At 34.3% G+C, this 18,560-nt stretch overlaps 1 protein-coding gene across 1 annotated transcript; it reads left to right on the top strand.

Annotated features, from left to right (window-relative positions):
• Positions 1-5,470: 5,470 nt before the first annotated feature.
• On the top strand, positions 5,471-17,966 carry LOC129805859 (uncharacterized). Its single transcript, XM_055854080.1, has 6 exons — positions 5,471-6,198; positions 6,300-6,456; positions 13,916-14,578; positions 14,636-15,571; positions 16,385-16,678; positions 17,538-17,966. Exons 1-6 carry the CDS (start codon positions 6,065-6,067, stop codon positions 17,793-17,795), a joined length of 2,442 nt encoding a protein of 813 aa, XP_055710055.1. The 5' UTR covers positions 5,471-6,064; the 3' UTR covers positions 17,796-17,966.
• The last annotated feature ends 594 nt before the right edge of the window (positions 17,967-18,560 follow it).

The raw sequence follows: 18,560 nt of genomic DNA, 5'->3' as shown, positions 1-18,560 counted from the left end.
ACATAATTCTCCATAAGGATGTTGCTTATTTTTTGATTGACAAGACCCTTTGAGTTCCACCCTCTTTTTGGATTTTTATAAAAAAGGCTTGTCCAAAGAGTGCTATAGTGTCTAATTCTAATTAATCAATATTGAAAAGTTAAAAGCGAAAAATTTAATTTATATACAAATAATAAAGAAAATGTAGAAGGGTAGTTTAAGTTTATTTCCAGATAAAGCTTAATTAAATAGTCATAATATTTAATTTTCTTTTAGAAGACAAATAAATTATTTTCAGTACAAAGAAACTTAGAGAAAAATTAAAAATCAAACATTTCATAGACTTCAGGATAAATGACGCCTTATAGTAAATATCAACTTAATTATAGAGCACATAACAAGTTTATTTCATAACTGATAATATATGTTTAATTAGTAGCAAGATGGTTGCAAACTTGACCTCCCTCAAAAAAATTGTTGAATACTGTTTCTTCGAAAAGTTAGAACTGCTCCTTCAGTTACAGCCTCAAAGAAAAATTGAGTACAGAAATAGCTTTGAGAATTTAAAAGTCTGATCAGTGTAATGAATATCATAATAATTTTAATGACTTGTGCATACAGTCTCTGAAAATTTCACGCTGATTAGAGACGTGAGTAAACACGAAGCGGGATGATAATGATAGAAACGGCGGAAAATTCCGGAGACTCTTCAACTTAATTTGTCAGTTTATCTTGCGACTTTTTTTTTAATGTCCAATTTATATTATTGTACAACTGTATTGAGAAAAGCTTGTGGTCTTTTTGCATTTTCAATCATTCATTTATATTATTTTCGGCGTGATCCCTAAAATAGGGGCTTATAGAACAGACAATGATGATATATATCACGGTGATGCACAGAATTTTTTAGGTTGATTGTTTACAAACATTCAAAATCGCCGAGAGAATTATAAAATACACAAAATGCACCACAATTGGTGATACTTGTTGTGATTCTATTTTTGCCTACTCTAGAAAATTTCTTAATGAAACACCAAAGATTGGAATCTTTCCCCATCACTTCATTTTTCCCCCATTTTCTCCATACACAATTCTGTTGTTCAACAATATCTTCAGTGAACATTAAAAAAAAATTGAAGAAAAATTAAGAGTGAAACACTTCCGATAACCTCATGGACTTTTCCCGCTCTCTTTCTCCCCAACACTTTGAATTACTGTGTATAATTTTGAATATCACACGATTATTTTGTGGCACTTGACAATATTCTTGGGAGTTGTTTTTTTTTTTTGTGAGATAGAGGCTAGGAATTTCTGAAGCGCCATTCGATCACAGCCAAAGGAAATGATCACCTCAAAGTGATCCCTTAGATATTAGTATTTGTAGAGAGATTGAAGAAAAGCGCAAATTTCGTTATTTTTCTTAAGTATTTTACATTCAAGTGTTACTTAATGAAATCTTGAACAAATATTTAATAAAGAATTCAATGGGATAAAGAAGAGGGTTGATAAGGCTAAAGCAAGGACTTTGATTCGTTTCATTATCAATCCAACAGTTAATTTAAATCAATAACTCATCATTTTTTTCAATACACTTCCTCATCATCTCATGAAATTTTGCTACAACACTCAGAAAAAATAAGAAACATTTTTAATAATCCTATTTATAAGCGATTGTCACATTTAGAAAATCGAAGCCTTACTGCAGAAACGAACTAGGGAGAGGTGGGGCCACTTTGAGCCATGGGGTACGGCTACATTATTATAAAAAGAATTTCGCATAGTTCTAAAGGTAACTGGGCTTTATTGTAATTCAATTTAGTTCCATAATTGTTTTGTAGAGCTAAATTAAATTACGTCAAAGCTCAGTTTCGTAAAGAAATATGCGAAAAATCTTATATCAATGTAGCCTCATGGCTCAAACTAACCCCACTTCCCCCTTGTTGCAAAACTTATTTCATAGTTATCAATTTTAAGATAAGAAAATCTTATAGGTTACAAAAAACAATTTTATAAAGTTCTTTATTTTAAAACCAGTGATAAGCTCAGATAAGCTTATGGTAGCTGAGATTCTTTACAGGTGATCTTGAAACGCATTTGGGACGAAACGGGACATGGGACGGGACACGGGAACGGGATGGAACGTCCACGAAAATCGATTTTTAGCACACATGATATTCGTGTTCCATGAGTGTAGAACGTGTAAATCCTGTAAATCCAAAATTTGGGTCCGATCTGACGAATTCGGATTTCACCTGTGACCACAAAAGCTGAGATTGTAAAGAATATCAGCTTACAATTTCAAACTTTCTTTATTTAATTCCGTTCTTTGATTGGCTATAACTTGAAAGCTTTAAAAAATTTTGTAAATAGAAGCACACAATTTAACCAAAATGTTTTATAAGATCAAAGAAATATTACTTAAAGGCAAAAAACAAAACAAATGATAAGTAAAAAAAATTAATTTGGTCAGTTAAAAATAAAATTTTGGTCAGTAAAAAACTTGAATCTGTTAAAAAAGGTTTTAATTTATATAATAAACATCTAAAATTGACAGCTAAAATTACAATCAATTTATTTGCCCTTTGATAAAACTTTAATGAAAATTTACGGGTTTCAAAATCCTAAACTGAGCATACGGATCAGTAAATTTGATTTCTTGTAGATCAAATATAGTTATTTTTTAGGTTTTCGGCCAAACGGTGATCTGTATTTGGAACCCTTTGTCCTGAAAAACTTTTCGCAAAACCCAGGAAATCCAAAATCTTAACGAAACTGGAAAAACCAGAAACATTCGTCAGTAAAAATAGGAATAAGTTACCCTTTGATTCATCTGATCTTGAAATCAGAAACATTTCATTAAATTTAATTTCTCATCCCTTTCTTTCTCAATATACTTTTAGCGCATGTTTTTCCCACCCTTTTAATCAGAAATTCAATTAAAATATAAAAGTTATTACACTAAAACAAAGTGGCTTTAAATTTTTCCTTATTTTACTTTAATTGAATTTTCTTTTAAGACTATTTATTCTACGAATAGGGGAAACTGGGGCACCACCAAACACGGGGTAGCACCAAACACTGCGATTTTTTAATCAGATATTCAACTTCTAAGGGCAAGATCTATAGAAAGGCACTATTGGGATGCTTGTCTACTGAAGAAATGGTTGAGATAGTCCAAGTAGTTAAGAAATAAAAATTAGTGTTTGGTGCTATCCCGTGTTTGGTGATGCCCCAGTTTCCCCTAATTAGTTCAAAAGTATTTTATAAAATATGAAAATAAATAAACCTACCAATTTTTTGATATCGCTCCTTTTGGTGTCAATAAAAACAACAAAGTGTAATTTTAATGCTTTCAGTATACAAGTAATGAATTTGACTTATTATTTGAAAAAATGTTCTTCACCTGTTCTTTATCATCTATATTGTATATTTTTTATACAGCATCTGAACAAACCTACAATTTCTTTACTAACCAAAAATAATTAAGCTTCTACTCATGGACATTAAAATGTTTCGATTTTTATTTAACTTTAATTTAATTCATATTTTTTTTAGGTGTGTAACATTGTAATCAGTATTGGGATAAATTTTAGTAGTTTTGCTTGTCAAATTTCAGATGAGCAAACTTAAAGATTTTTTTGTTTCAAAATATTTCATATCAAAATAACGATTCTAAAATAAGGTCCAATGACGCTTCATTATCTTAAAATATTCAATATCACAAGTTTAACTCTTTCCAAACCAAACCAAACCTTTTTCCAAAGTCAAGCTCATTCGACCTTACTTTTTTTCTAAGATTTAGGTCCTTTAGGTCCTAATGGCTCTGGCACACCTTTTAGTCCGGTAAAATTTCATGAAATCAAAATTCGCATCCCTTTCTTTTTCAAAAGATTTGCATAAGTCTATCCTACTGTTTCGACTTCAAATTTGACTGAACTAAATTTAATTTGGTGTGTGTTCAAAAGAAGAAGAAGAAGAGTGCAAAAGAGTAGGATAGGGTCGGAGGAACGTCTGTTCGACAGGGAACCCTTATTGACACTTTTGTCAAAATGTTGAAAATTATTTAATGTATCTAGTAAAATATAAGTAATATAATGTATAAACAGAGATGTTCAAATTTCGTATCCCAAATGGTACAGAGTAGGGTGTCAATAGGTGCTGACACGAGTTCTTAAAGTATCAATAGACGTTCCTTTCACCCTAGACATAGGCGAAACTTTTAAGAAAGAAGAATAATAATAATAATAATAATGGCACAACATACTATGAAGGAACAAGGCCTTCCCGCAAGGGGATTTCTAGACATGCATTATTATTTTTTCTTTTACAGGATGAGGTTGTCAGTCCCATGACTTTTAAGAAAGAAACGGACGTGAATTTTGATTTTATGAAATTTTCCTGATCTAAAATGTGTAAGGAATTTATGAGAAATTTATTTATCAGTAAGAAATTATCAAAATTTGAATTACAAAATTCTCATATGCCTTATTCTCAGAGTTATTACACTGAGAGAAATCCGAAAAAGTTAAAATAACCTTCAGGAAATGTTAATTTTACCCTGCAGTATTGATCCGAAATCGGTGTTAATATTATGCTTTTTAGGTGTATTAGAAGTTAAAGTTACCCATTTTCTTGTTAATTTTACCTTTAAAAAGGTGTAAAATTAGCATAAAAAAATGTTGATATATTTTTTACACCTAAAAATTGTTAAAGTTATGAGGAAAAAAGTTAATCGCACCCCCGTTTTTTCTCAGTGTAGGACAGGCGTTATTATTGTTGAAAAAAAAGATTTCTAACGTATAGTTTTCTTCTTGGGTACCCAGAATCCCAGCTTTCGATCAGTTTTGAAATTGAAGCCAATCATAAAAAAGTTTATTATTTCTTTTTTAACTTAGTAATTTTAAATTTTATTGCGATTAAGCCTTCTTACTTCACAGTTTAAAGTTAAAGACATTTAAAAATTAGAGATCTTAATCATAGAATATGAATTTGCATGTAAAACCCCCTTGAACAATATCTCAGAAATGAGAAGTTGGTTTGTAAAAATAGTTTTTGGTAAGTAGATATATTTAAATGACACCGTGATTTTTATTCCTAAAACTAGTAAAATATTTTACAAAAGAAATATTTAATATATATATTTAAATATACGCTATCTTGTACATTTCAAACGCATTTTGAAGTAATTACGTATAAATTTTGAAGTATTTTACTGACCAAATTAACATATTTTACTGAACCGAATTCTAATTTATTAAAAAATATAAATATATTTAAAATATTTTATAGTGCGGAAATAGTTTGAAATTTTATATTGAATGTCACTTAACTTTTCAATGTATTGCATTATTGTTAATTTAAAAAGAGAAAACAAACTGGAGTAGATGGATAACTTTAACCGGAAAAAAAGTAGGGATAGACAATTTCCTCAGGGCTTCTTCTGCCCCTTCATAACCACAAAAATCTCACCTTCAAACCCGTCTACAATTTATTTGAGTGTAATTAAAAGCGACGATTACAGCAAGTTCAGAGTATTTGAGGGAGAGAACACAGAAACTAGATGAGGGAGAAGCCAAGCAGAAAAAAAACGAAAAGAAAATCGTTCAGAGTGTTGGAGATAACTCATATAATAAATAATATTGTGTATATAATACAGTAATTCGTGGTGCTATTTGTGATGATTTTTCGAAAAACGTTTAATGTCCTTAAGTTGAATAAGTGAATCAGTTGTGTCTCATCTGGCATCGAATTAACATCTCTGTCTTTCGCAGTGTGATCGTTCTTTTATATGTTGGTGATTTTAATGTGGATTTAGTAATGCAAATAACACTTTTTCACTAAACATTCGAAAATAATTGCATTTGAGAGACGATTTTTTGAGGAACATCTCACACAAGATCGAGCAAAAGTGCGTGAAAAACTATATTCTTTTCACCATTAAAGACTGACTTTAAACTTCTAGAAAGTTCAGGAGGAAAGGTGACCAAGTGTCGTACTATTCTTTATTTTTGTGTTTCTTAAAAGTTATTTTTCCGGCTGCGTTCGTGAGTGGTAACAAAAGCGTGATCGAGTACCGATCAAAAAAATGCCTGAATTGAGTCCCGAGGTGTTTGTGACGGACACAGCGTCCACAAAGAATAGTCTAATTGTTGTATCAAATCGATTACCATTTGTGCTAAAAACCAATCCGGAAACCAAAGCTCTGGAGCGGAAGCCAAGGTGAGATAATTTTAATTCTTCTTGTTTTTGCAGAGATTTTACATCTTTTTTCGACAAAGTTTGAGATTCTGAGAGATTTCTGTTCATGATCTTTCTTGCAGTGCTGGAGGTTTGGTAACTGCTGTCTGCCCAGTGGTAATCAATGGCAAAGGATTGTGGGTAGGATGGTCAGGACTTCACATGAAGGATGATGATCTGGTGATCCCAGAATCTGACCCGAATGATCACACACCAACTGCTGGCCTAAAATCCTCACAGGTTAGTCAAAATGCATTTTGTTTTTCAATCTTAACCCTGGCGTAGAAGCTTGTGATCATGTCCAAGTTTCTCAAGCTTTCCTCTCACGACTCCAATGAGTGATCGCTTTGGGGATAATCCAACTGTATTTTCCCAATACTTTTTACTTGTGATCTCATCGTAACGGCAATGTAGTTTTTGCTTCCATATATAAAACTGAGATAAAGTGCGCCCTGTTGTGTATGGCAATAACAATTCTTGTTTGCCGAGCATCAGTTATTATAGAGTCAATGCAGTGATAAGACTTTTTCGAGACAGACATGAAAAATTTAATATATTTACCCTCAACTTGAGGGTTAATCTAGAGATAATGAAAAGTGTTTGAACAATATTTTCAGTTTACTCTTTTCTTAATGCCACACTTTACTCAGTTAAACCGGGTATTTTCTAATTTTCTATTTTCTCGAACAAACTTGTCCATGTTCATGGTCGGGGTGACAAAAATGTCGCTGGCAAAATAAACGAAAATAGAAGAAAGCTCGAGGGGTTTACAATTTGCAAATTAAGTGAAACTTGCAGCAGGAATACTCATCCCAAATATCCAAAATTTCACTACAAAGTTAAAAGAATTATTTCAAACGCAAAATAAAAAAATATTTCAATGATTGCTTAAAAACCTAATAATAAGATCTTGAAAATTCTTTTTTCTATCCACTGCAAAAATGATCTTGAGCCAAAAAAATCAAAAGTTCTTTTAGTACTGACTTATCAGAATCACAGTAGAGATTAAAACCTTTTTTTAGTATTTTAAATTCTATTTAAAATCCAACAACTCTTTTTATCAATCTTACAAGGCCTGCGAAAATAAGGATTATTTTAAAATTAAAAAAAAAATCTTTGGTCAAAGATTTAAATAGAACTTTTAAAATCCTATAAATTGAATTCTATTGAATTGAGTTCTTACTGAAAGTTTATTATTTTTTTCATCTTTCAAGACAGAAGATTTTTGTTTTACAAAATCATTTTTATTTCAAACAATATTTTTGTAAAAAAAAATAGATAAACTGAGGCTCTAGATGATATTTTTTAGAGCATGTCTTTGATAAATACATCTCTCTTAAGATATTGTTAGAATATCAATATTAAAAAAAAAACTACCAAAGGAGAATGGTCAAAAGTATATGGGCGCTGGTCCCGGAATCGCCACAAACGAGAGTAGGCGCATACATTTGTAGGTACTGATATAAGACTGAAAAATTGCCGGAACCCAGGACGATAAACGCTGGGAGTCCTTGTAAAAAGGCCTTTATCCTTCCGATAGCTGTTTTGAGAACGAATTACGCAAGCGCTATTAAACTGATCTTGATGAAATTCGGTATAGTGTCAGTGTATGACTCAAACTTTTTATTTATTCACACCACCCCCTCCTTCCACCCTCCGTTCTGGTAAACCCTCATGTAAAATGAGAGCACATTGCCCTATATCTCCTTTATGAGAAAAGGTAGAAAGCTGAAATTGGGCATGGGAACAAAGCTTAAGGAAGACTTTTAAACTATGCATACTAACCTCCCCCTCTGTCCCCCCTTCTGGTAGCCCCCATACAAAATGAGAGCATTTCACCATATAACTCCTTTCTGAGAAAAGATAGAAAGTTGAAATACAGCATTGGAACAAGTCTTAAAGAAAACTTTTTAACCATACAGACCAAATCCTTCGTCCATCACCCCTTCTAGTAGCCCCCATACAAAATAAGACTATTTTACCATCTATACACTAGTAGAAATTTTTTTAAAAAATTCTGACGTTTCTGCCTACAAGGATAGGGGGAATTTTCTTTAAAAAGGCATTTTTTTTTTAAAAAAAAATGCCTAGGAAATTAAAATCTAGGAAATTATTGTTGACAGTTATTAGTTATTCGTTTTTTTATTCTTTTACAAACCAACTACTTCTTCTCAGAAAAGGCGAGGTCAAAATTCTCTCATTTTGTATACGGTTACCAGAAGGGGTGAAGGAGGAGCGGGTTAACATGCATGGTTGAAAAGTCTTCCATAAGTTTTGTTCCCTTGTTGAATTTCAGCTTTCTACTTTCTCTCAAAAAGGAGTTATAAGGTAAAGTGCCCCCATTTTGTATGAGGGCTATCAGAATGGGGGGGGTGGAGGGAGAGGGTAGTATGAATAAATAAAAAGTTTAAAACATACACTGACCCTATACCGAATTTCATCAAGATCACTTTAGCAGTTCTTGTATAATTCGTAGTCAAAACAACGATTTTTCGGAAGGATAAAGGCCTTTTTTTAAAGACTCCCAACGTTTACCGTTCTGGGTCCCGGTATTTTTCTCAACCTCATATCAATATCTTCAAAATGGGTCCCGGTCAAAATCCCGAACGCCAAAATCCCGAAAGCCAAAATCCCGAACGCCAAAATCCCGAAAGCCAAAATCCCGAATGGGCCAAAATCCCGAAAGCCAAAATCTCGAATTCTTAAAAGTGTCACAGCTACTCCCACGATTGTACCCACGCTTGCTGGAGGCAAAGGGAAATCTTCTGAGTCTCAGGAAATTATTCTAAACATTTTCCTCCATATAATTTCATCAATTTCAGGATTTTTAAAATTCGGGATTTTGGCTTTCGGGATTTTGGTCTTTTCGGGATTTTGGCGTTCGGGATTTTGGCTTTCGGGATTTTGGCTTTCGGGATTTTGGCTGCCACCGCTTCAAAATGCGTCTACTCTAATCTTTGTATGAAGATGAACCAGCGCCCCTATACTTTTGATCATCTTCATTCAATTTCAATTCAATTCAATTTATTGTCACATTCAGTGTCTTACAAATCCAAAGATTTATTTTAGACTTCATCATTCTAAAAAATAGTTTTTATGCTCTAGAACTGTTCCTACATGGTTTAGAACATTGGTCCCAGAACAAAAGTTGTTACCTATACCAATGTCTATCCAATGACATAGGTCCCGTTCGTGGCGATTCCGGGACCGGATTTGACCATTCTCCTTTGGGATCCATCTCTCCCTCACTTTTTTATAAATACTCCAAAATGCAACCTTTCTTTAAACCAAATTTTTGAGGTAATTATTATGATCTAGACTAGACTTACCTAATGTTAATATCATGAATTTAGAGTCTTCAATTGATAAACCGGTGATATTCGTTTTTATTTCCCATTAAAAGCATATCCATAATATCGAATATAAAAACGGAAGTCCATCTCTCCTCGAATGACTATATGTTAAAGCCCTACTTCACTGGTCAAAATGAAAAGATTACCAGCGATCCTTTGAATGTATCCCTATTTTGACACTTATTTAACTCCGGACTTAACGAATAAAAAAAATGAATAAGTCATCTTTGGTGTTCGTCCAGATGATAGAAATATGATATGAATAATAAGTGTACGATGAAACATAATCTATCGTGATAAATATGCATACAAAAATTCAAGAGATGTTAGTGATCCTTTCAAAGAATCAAACATGATCCATCCTTTTGAAAAGGATCAAATATGATCCAATTTGATCCTTTTATCTTTACCAGTCAGTGTTCCTTTACAAATACCCGAAAAAATTAATTACCCCAGACCAATACAGCCCCATATCCCCCTAGTAAAATTTCTAATTACTTATTAAAAAAATATTGATGAAAGAGAGCCTTATTGTTTGATTTTCTGGTTAGTCAATTAACCTTTTCGAAAATTTTCTGCAGTTATAAACCCCCTGGAGAAAGGTGAATGTGGAATATTCCAGAAACAATAAAATGGTAATTTTAGAAAAGAAGAAGATATGGGTGATAAAATTCTCTAATTTTTTTTTTTGGATCTGCTTCTTTTTTCTTGGGGGTAATCATGTCTTATCACGAAGAAAATATTCTCAAAATTTATAGCACATTAGTGACTATGTGATAACACATTTATTTTCGACATTTTTTGTCTGAATAGTATCTTTTTTTTTGCAAATTATTTCCAAAACAATTTTGGAGTTCATTGGGAAGATTAGAAGGATCAGAAAGATGGGCAATGGAATAACACAAAAAAAATAAACAATTCCTAAATCACGAGAATATAAGACGAATTTCGGTGAAAGAACGTGATGTCTGGAGGGCTGAATGAGAAAACCCGAAGAATTTTCCACTCTCACCTAATAATTTGATATTTATATCAGTGACTTTTTTTTCTCGACACCAAATCATAAGATTACAGTGAAGTAATGGCAACAAAAATTGACGCTAATTTGATAGAGATTTTCCCAATCGGGCGATTATTTTGGACTGTCGAGGTAATTGAAACCGTGACATTGAAAATGCGACGTTATTTGCGTTTGCATTTAAGACTTGTGTCGACTTTATATACCTAATTGATTATCTTCCACCACATGGTATTATACACAGAATTTAAACCTCTAACAAATATTTAGTATGTTTCACAAAGATACTTGTTAGCAATCTGCGTTTTACCTTTTAGAGTGTACTTTGTAAAATCCAAAGACAGAGAGAAATGAATGAAAATTGCGACAAATTCTCTATATATAAAACATAAATGATTCATCGTAAATAATTTTCATTAACAACCCAAACCCAAAATCTCGGTTAATACGTCACATACGACTTGTACTCTCATTTTTTTTTCCAACACAAAATTTACGCATCTCGTACTCGTGGTCCCAATTGAATTTTCTCCAGAGCGTAGAATAAGACTGTATTAACAAAAAAAATGTTCCAGGGATGACGTATTTGCTCTTTGGCGCTGAAGAAAGAAGTTACTATCATCATATTTAGTGTTATAACTTTTTTGCTTTAATTATTGAGTGGATAAGAACTGCTTTGTGCCAATTTTTGCGAACTTTACACAAAAAAAAATGCCACGCGTTAGAATCCAAGGTTCGATGACATATTAAAAGTGATACAAAAACTGTGAATAATTACATAGGACTTAGTGTAAATTGCGAAAATTACAACAATGACTTATCTCGTACTAGACACACATTTTCGTCCGGTTGTAGGCTTATCTTGTACAATGCGTTAATAAATAATCATTTAATTATAGATACAAAAGATACGGTAAATCGGGTAACTCTATAAAATTAAACAATACACTTCACCTTCCGAATGAGATAATTTTTAATGATGTTTTTTTTCTGAGTTCAGATAAAAATTCTATTTTGAGTCAATCTTCTGGCTGCCGAAAAGGTCTAATTATAAATTTTAAATACATAAAATTGAATTATTTAAATTTTACGAAAACGTTTTAATAGAAAAAAAGACAATTTTACAAAATTAAAATTGTCATCCAATAGGGTAAAGTGATACAAGTTGGACATAGTGTTACAAGTTGGAGAATTCTCCGGTACAAGTTAGACATGGCTTTTTTCTTGATAAATACAGTAAAAAAATTAGTTTTTAAGCACAAGGAACCAAATTATAAAACTAAAGCATTAAAAATATACAAATAAAACTGAAGTACTAAATTTATCAAGAAAAAAAAACCCTATTCAAATTGTACCATTGTCCAACTTGTAACACTTTACCCTACCTATAGAAAACTTCGACTGTGTAGTTTTTTCTTAAAAAATCTAAAAAACAAAAAACAAAATTTTTGACAAAAGAAAAACTATTGATAAACCTAAAATAGCTTATGGTCTCTTAGAAAAAAATAGTTCGTACAAGCTCATATGCAGTTATTAGAACTATAAAATATAGTAAGTATAGACTCAACTACATATTTAGGTTGGCTAACTAAATGAAATAGTTGACCTCAATTAGTTGAAGTATCATTTTCATTTAGTTATCACAACTAAATCAAAATAGTAATGGGTACTATAACATATTAGTTCCAATAACTAAATAAACGGGGCTATTGGCTGTAATAACTATATCATATTAGTTGTGGTTACTATATTGCATTTATTGTGATGCCTATATCTTATTAGTTATGAAGATTAATTCGTGATAATTGTTTTTTTTTAGAATTTTTAAAATTATTTTATGCTATTCATATTCCTTTTCCATTTTCTTATACAAATTTATGCATAAGACCATAAGCATCCAACAGAAGTTTGCTGGTAAAATGATGCAGAATATCACTCTACGGTGGATACTATATATAATTTATAATATTTTTATTTATAATTTTTATTTAATTTATGAATTTTACAAAATATTCAACTGAGATTCGCACTGATTACCCAAGAAAAATTTGGCATATAAAGCATAAAGTCCCCTTAAGATAGTGGGACTTGAAAGACGCGACATCCTTTCACATGCAATTCTTCCGTAACACTGAAGCACGGTGGCTGCTTGAAACTCGAAAAAGCTTCAACACATAAGTAGAAAACCACTTTTTACTATTGAAAAAGTTGTCAGTACTTTATGAAAATATAGGGCCCATTTATTCGCATTAGTTGTGAGAACTAAATAGAATTAGTGACCAATATTAGTTGGGGGGTCCCGGTCAAAATCCCGAACGCCAAAATCCCGAAAGCCAAAATCCCGAACGCCAAAATCCCGAAAGCCAAAATCCCGAATGGGCCAAAATCCCGAAAGCCAAAATCTCGAATTCTTAAAAGTGTCACAGCTACTCCCACGATTGTACCCACGCTTGCTGGAGGCAAAGGGAAATCTTCTGAGTCTTAGGAAATTATTCTAAACATTTTCCTCCATATAATTTCATCAATTTCGGGATTTTTAAAATTCGGGATTTTGACTTTCGGGATTTTGGCCTTTTCGGGATTTTGGCGTTCGGGATTTTGGCTTTCGGGATTTTGGCTTTCGGGATTTTGGCTGCCACCGATTTTGAGGTACCGTTGACGTCGACGTAAGTTTGACCCGAATTTGGGATCAACAGTTACATCACGTTATACGAGTTTGCAAAATTTGATGCAATCCAGAGCGTGGAAAATTCCTTTTAAGTATGCAAAGGACAGTTTTTTTTGTGCCTTTTTTGTAATAGTTTCGTCTTGCAATTTATTACTTTACGATTTGAAGTAAATTGTTTAAAATTTACTTTGTTTTTATATATTTCGGCTCTTTTGTAATTAGGCTATTTTTGCCTTGAGCTACAACCAAGTTATTTATAGTATGTGATGTTCTACTGGATGTTCCAGGACAGAAGAGTACAAATGTAGAGAGTTCCGTTGAGAAGGTTGCTCCTATGATGTGTGGTGCAAGGGGCACTTGTCTACCAAAGATACAGTGATGTGATTCACTAGAAGAAGAGGCTAGTGGCAGTGCTTGATTTATTTGATCAGCCCAAAGGTATACTGCGAGCTGAACAATTTTTTTTCAAGCATGAGCGCGGTTTGTCGCTTGAACCAGAGATCTCTGCGCCATAGATCCACTACTCTATCCACTTATCCACGAGATCCCCAACATACTTGCTTGAACTTCTTGTCTTAAAACTACGTTACTTGAACAAATATTCGTTTCCTATTGCTCGATTAAACCTTTTTCCCATGATTCCTATTATTTCTAAAACAGGTCGTGTGTGTCAACATGGATCCGCTTATCTTTGACTCATACTACAATGGCTGCTGCAACGGCACTTTCTGGCCCCTGTTCCATTCTATGCCTGGCCGGGCCATTTTCAGCTCTGACCACTGGCGCAGCTACGTACAGGCCAACAAGCTGTTTGCGCGACGCACCATTGAGGCCTTGGAGAGATGCCACGAGAATCTACGAGAGAATGCAGGAACACCGATTGTCTGGATCCACGACTATCATCTAATGCTAGCGGCCAACTGGGTACGTGAAGCGGCTGAGGAGAAGGGCCTAGCCTTCCAGCTGGCCTTTTTCCTGCACATCCCTTTCCCGCCGTGGGATATCTTCCGTCTACTGCCGTGGTCGGATGAGATCCTGCAGGGTATGCTGGGCTGTGACATGGTCGGTTTTCACATTCGTGACTATTGTCTTAATTTCGTCGACTGCTGCCAACGGAGTCTTGGATGTCGTGTAGACAGGAAGAATCTGCTTGTTGAACATGGTGGAAGATCCGTGAGAATTCGTCCACTCCCTATTGGGATACCCTTTGAAAGATTCGTAGAGCTATCTACATGTGCTAAACGTGTCATCAAAACTAAGCAGCAGATCATTCTGGGCGTTGATCGCCTAGATTACACCAAGGGTCTTGTGAACCGTCTCAAGGTAAGTTGCCGTTATATATTGGCTATTATAGGGGATTTATACGGTCATACTCCGCAGGCTTTTGAACTGCTGCTGGAGAAGCATCCAGAACATCTGGGCAATGTGAATTTGCTACAAATCTCCGTGCCTTCACGCACAGATGTCAAGGAGTACCAAGAGCTCAAAGAGGAGATGGATCAGCTAGTTGGAAGAATAAATGGACGCTTTACGACCGCCAATTGGTCCCCTATCCGATACATCTACGGATGCGTGGGTCAAGATGAACTAGCAGCTTTCTATCGCGATGCCTCTGTAGCTCTAGTGACTCCTCTCCGTGATGGGATGAATCTCGTAGCCAAAGAATTTGTGGCTTGTCAAATAAATGACGTGCCTGGTGTGCTCATTGTGTCACCATTTGCCGGTGCTGGTGAGATGATGCACGAAGCTCTGCTCTGCAATCCATATGAGGTCGATGATGCTGCCGAAGTTATCCACAGGGCCCTTACAATGCCCGAGGATGAACGGAAGCTACGTATGAGTCGTCTGAGACGACGTGAGATGGAAAACGATGTCAATCACTGGATGAGGTGTTTCCTGAAGGCGATGGGATCCCTGGAGGAGGACGACATCGGGACAACTTCAATGCAGCCTGTATCCATTGATGATTTCGACGAATACCTCCTCAACTATATTGGCTACAACCACAAACTGGCTCTTCTGCTTGATTACGATGGAACTCTGGCCCCAATTGCTCCACATCCCGATCTCGCTATTCTGCCTCCAGAAACCAAAAACGTTCTACTTCGTCTGTCCAATCACTCAGACGTGCATATCGCCATTGTGTCTGGACGCAATGTGGAAAATGTGAGGCAAATGGTGGGAATTGATGGAATCACATATGCAGGGAGCCATGGACTGGAAATTATTCATCCCGATGGCAGCAAATTCGTACATCCAATGCCCATTGAATTCGAAGATAAAGTCAGCCTTCTCCTGAAGGAACTCCAGGATTCCGTAAGTACTTTACGTTGCTTTTCTTATTACAGTTATGTATAAAGTTTAAGAGAGGAGTATACGTTTGGAAGAAAACATTTATAATATCGCCGATCGCTGACATAATTTGATGCTTATCCTTTTGTTCAACGTCCTCTTCTCCGTCTGATGTTTCACATGTACCTTTTCATTGAATTATTTTCTCTCCTGTTAAAATTTTTGCCAGAAATGTGATTTAAGTCTAAAAGATGCACATGGCTTCACATCCTTTCTCTTTCACTGACGTTTTGTAACTGAATCCTTTTCCCTTTGTGAGCGCCACCTGATGGTGTTTTAAACCGGAACATTGTTTGAAATCAATTAGTAATGCGTTTGTTTTCGTCTTACGCTAATACATCAACACTACAAACAAAGTTCAGTCTAATTAGTGTGACTTAAGATGCACTTTGCAAAACTGCAACAAGGAAAACCAATTATGAGTTGGATATGCGATCGAAATGTTTATTAAATTCCTTTTTGATAAGTTCATGCCAATGTCACAAAGATTTCTGATAAGCATTGACGTAGAAAGCGAGACGCACAAAAATGTCGTTGTCCTAGAAGTTAATCGAGGTTCTATCCAGAATATTCAGGAATGTCGCTTTATATAATTTAAAAGAAAAATGAAATAAATATATATATTCAGCACGATTAGACAAAACAACTATTGGAATATGTTAAGGGGAGTGTATCTGAATTAAAAGAGATTTTCTCTAGAGAGATCTTTGAGGCATGACGATTCTGCCTCAAAGTCCACATTAGATTGAGACAACGATTTTGTTGTTTGTTTTGAAGGTTTGCGGAGATGGTGCTTGGGTGGAGAACAAAGGTGCCCTCTTGACATTCCACTATCGTGAGACTCCTGTGGATCTGAGGTCAACGATGGTGGAGAAGGCGCGGCAGTTAATCAAGAAGTTTGGCTTTCTCGCGCACGATGCCCACTGTGCCCTCGAGGCCAAACCACCAGTACAGTGGAACAAGGGCCGAGCCTCAATCTACATCCTAAGGACGGCTTTTGGTGTGGACTGGACTGAACGCATGAAGATCATCTATGCCGGAGACGATGCTACCGATGAAGATGCTATGCAGGTAGGAGATTTTGAAAACTTCTATCTTTTCCTAAATTTCCTAAATAGGAAAAAGGTTATGCCGCAAAATAGGATCCTTTAGAGGTAGATAACCTCAAAATTTCATAAAAATTTTAGAGGAAATCCAAAAGTCTCATAAAATTCTTATATTATTACCACATTTTTAAATTCAAAATGTTGTGAGTGTATTATTTTATTTACATAATTACATAATTTTAAAAATACATTTAAATCGGTAATTTCAAAGAACGATTTTTTTAAATAACGGCCAATAAAGGCCCTGTTTTCTTATTCGGTAACACGATCTACGTTTTTTTGGTTACCAACCGCGACAAGATTGAAAAAGAAAATAAAAATTTTGTTTTCAGAATTTAGCATAACATTCCTGAAACATTTTAATACACAGGACTTTTTTTTATATTTTGAGGTTAGAGTGTAATTAATAGAAATCATAACTAATAAATTATTTTTCCCTATGGTAGATTTATTCATTAAAAATTCTTCTACAGAACAAATTAAGGAGTTCTTTGAGGCAAAATAATGTATTTGAATTTTAAGGTTAGGCTTAGCCACAATCTTTTCGACTGAACCTATTAATATTGACCAAATAAGAAAAACAGTCCATAGGCACGTTCTATTATAAGACTTTGTTTATATTTTGATTATTTTTGCACATGAGAAATATATAAAGCGTAAAACTCTTTGCAACGGTTACGTTATTTTAAGGTTATCTTAAAAAATAACCTCACTTTGCGACAGACCTAACCTTTTTCTATAGTTTCTAATTCTTCTAATTCATAAGTCACTGATCCAAAGTCTTCCATTTTATTCTTTATATTATCCTTTGGGTAACTTTACAGGCTCTCAAAGGAATAGCAATGACTTTCCGCGTGACATCATCGCACATCGTGAAGACTTCTGCCCAGAGACGCCTTCCCTCCACGGACTCTGTGCTCACGATGCTTAAATGGGTGGAGCGTCACTTCATGCGACGCAAGCCACGTGCCAATTCGCTAACGTACAAAAGTCGCAGGAAAGACGGTCTCAAGATGCAAATGTGCTTTGATCTATCATCGCCAAATACTCACACCAGCAGCTCGGATGAGCCCCATGAGTAGCCAGATGGCTCAAGGGGCTGCCTAGGAGGAGGCTTTCCAAGAGAGCTCAGCGCAAAAGAATGCATTATCAACTCTATCTTTGGGATTTACTACAATTCAGTCGCATGTTATCATAATTTTATATCAAAAGAATCACTTTATTTGTGTATTAAAATGCCATTTTTACTGAAATTCTATGTTTTCTATTTTTTTTCCTTAAGGCCTTTACACACTAGGAGCAATTTCTTTAAAAAATGCCTTTAAAAAAATCCAATATCCTAGTAGGCAGAAACATCAGATTTTTTTAACTCTTTCCGGACCGCAGCATATGCTGCAAGCCAATTTCATAATTTTTTAATCAAAAATATCTACGCTCAGGAATTAATTGAGGTCCTACAAAAAAAATCTTACATTTCGACAACCTTATAGTTTGTAATCATCCACAAAAATTGGATTTTTATCCGTTCTGAATAATAAAAAAAAAACAATGTTTTTCACAGAACATTCATATGCTGCTTTGGGTACTCAGAGTCCCAAAAGAGACGAAAGAGTTAAGGGCAATTTTTGACGAAAATTGCTTCTTATAGTGTATAGACACCATAACGGCGCTATCACACTTGCACATTAAAATTTTAATGTGATTCACATTAATTGTCGCTTGTGAGCGTCCAAATATCTTATTTGTGTCTTTGAGTCACTTAATATTTGGGGTTTTTCTATTTATTGATAAAGAAGTGTACTTGGCCTGCAAAAATAAGTTTAAATTTACCTAAAGCATAAATATTT

Source organism: Phlebotomus papatasi, chromosome 3 (genome assembly GCF_024763615.1).
Source record: "Phlebotomus papatasi isolate M1 chromosome 3, Ppap_2.1, whole genome shotgun sequence".
Lineage (NCBI taxonomy): Eukaryota > Metazoa > Arthropoda > Insecta > Diptera > Psychodidae > Phlebotomus > Phlebotomus papatasi.
This window is presented reverse-complemented; position numbering and strand designations above follow the sequence as displayed.

What these genes read in the sequence shown, in the direction of transcription:
- LOC129805859 (XM_055854080.1), top strand. Translation starts at nt 6,065, where the DNA reads ATGCCTGAATTGAGTCCCGAGGTGTTTGTGACGGACACAGCGTCCACA. An exon ending in GTCTTGTGAACCGTCTCAAG is followed by an intron (nt 14,579 to 14,635) that starts GTAAGTTGCCGT and finishes CATACTCCGCAG; the next exon opens with GCTTTTGAACTGCTGCTGGA. An exon ending in CCGATGAAGATGCTATGCAG is followed by an intron (nt 16,679 to 17,537) that starts GTAGGAGATTTT and finishes GTAACTTTACAG; the next exon opens with GCTCTCAAAGGAATAGCAAT.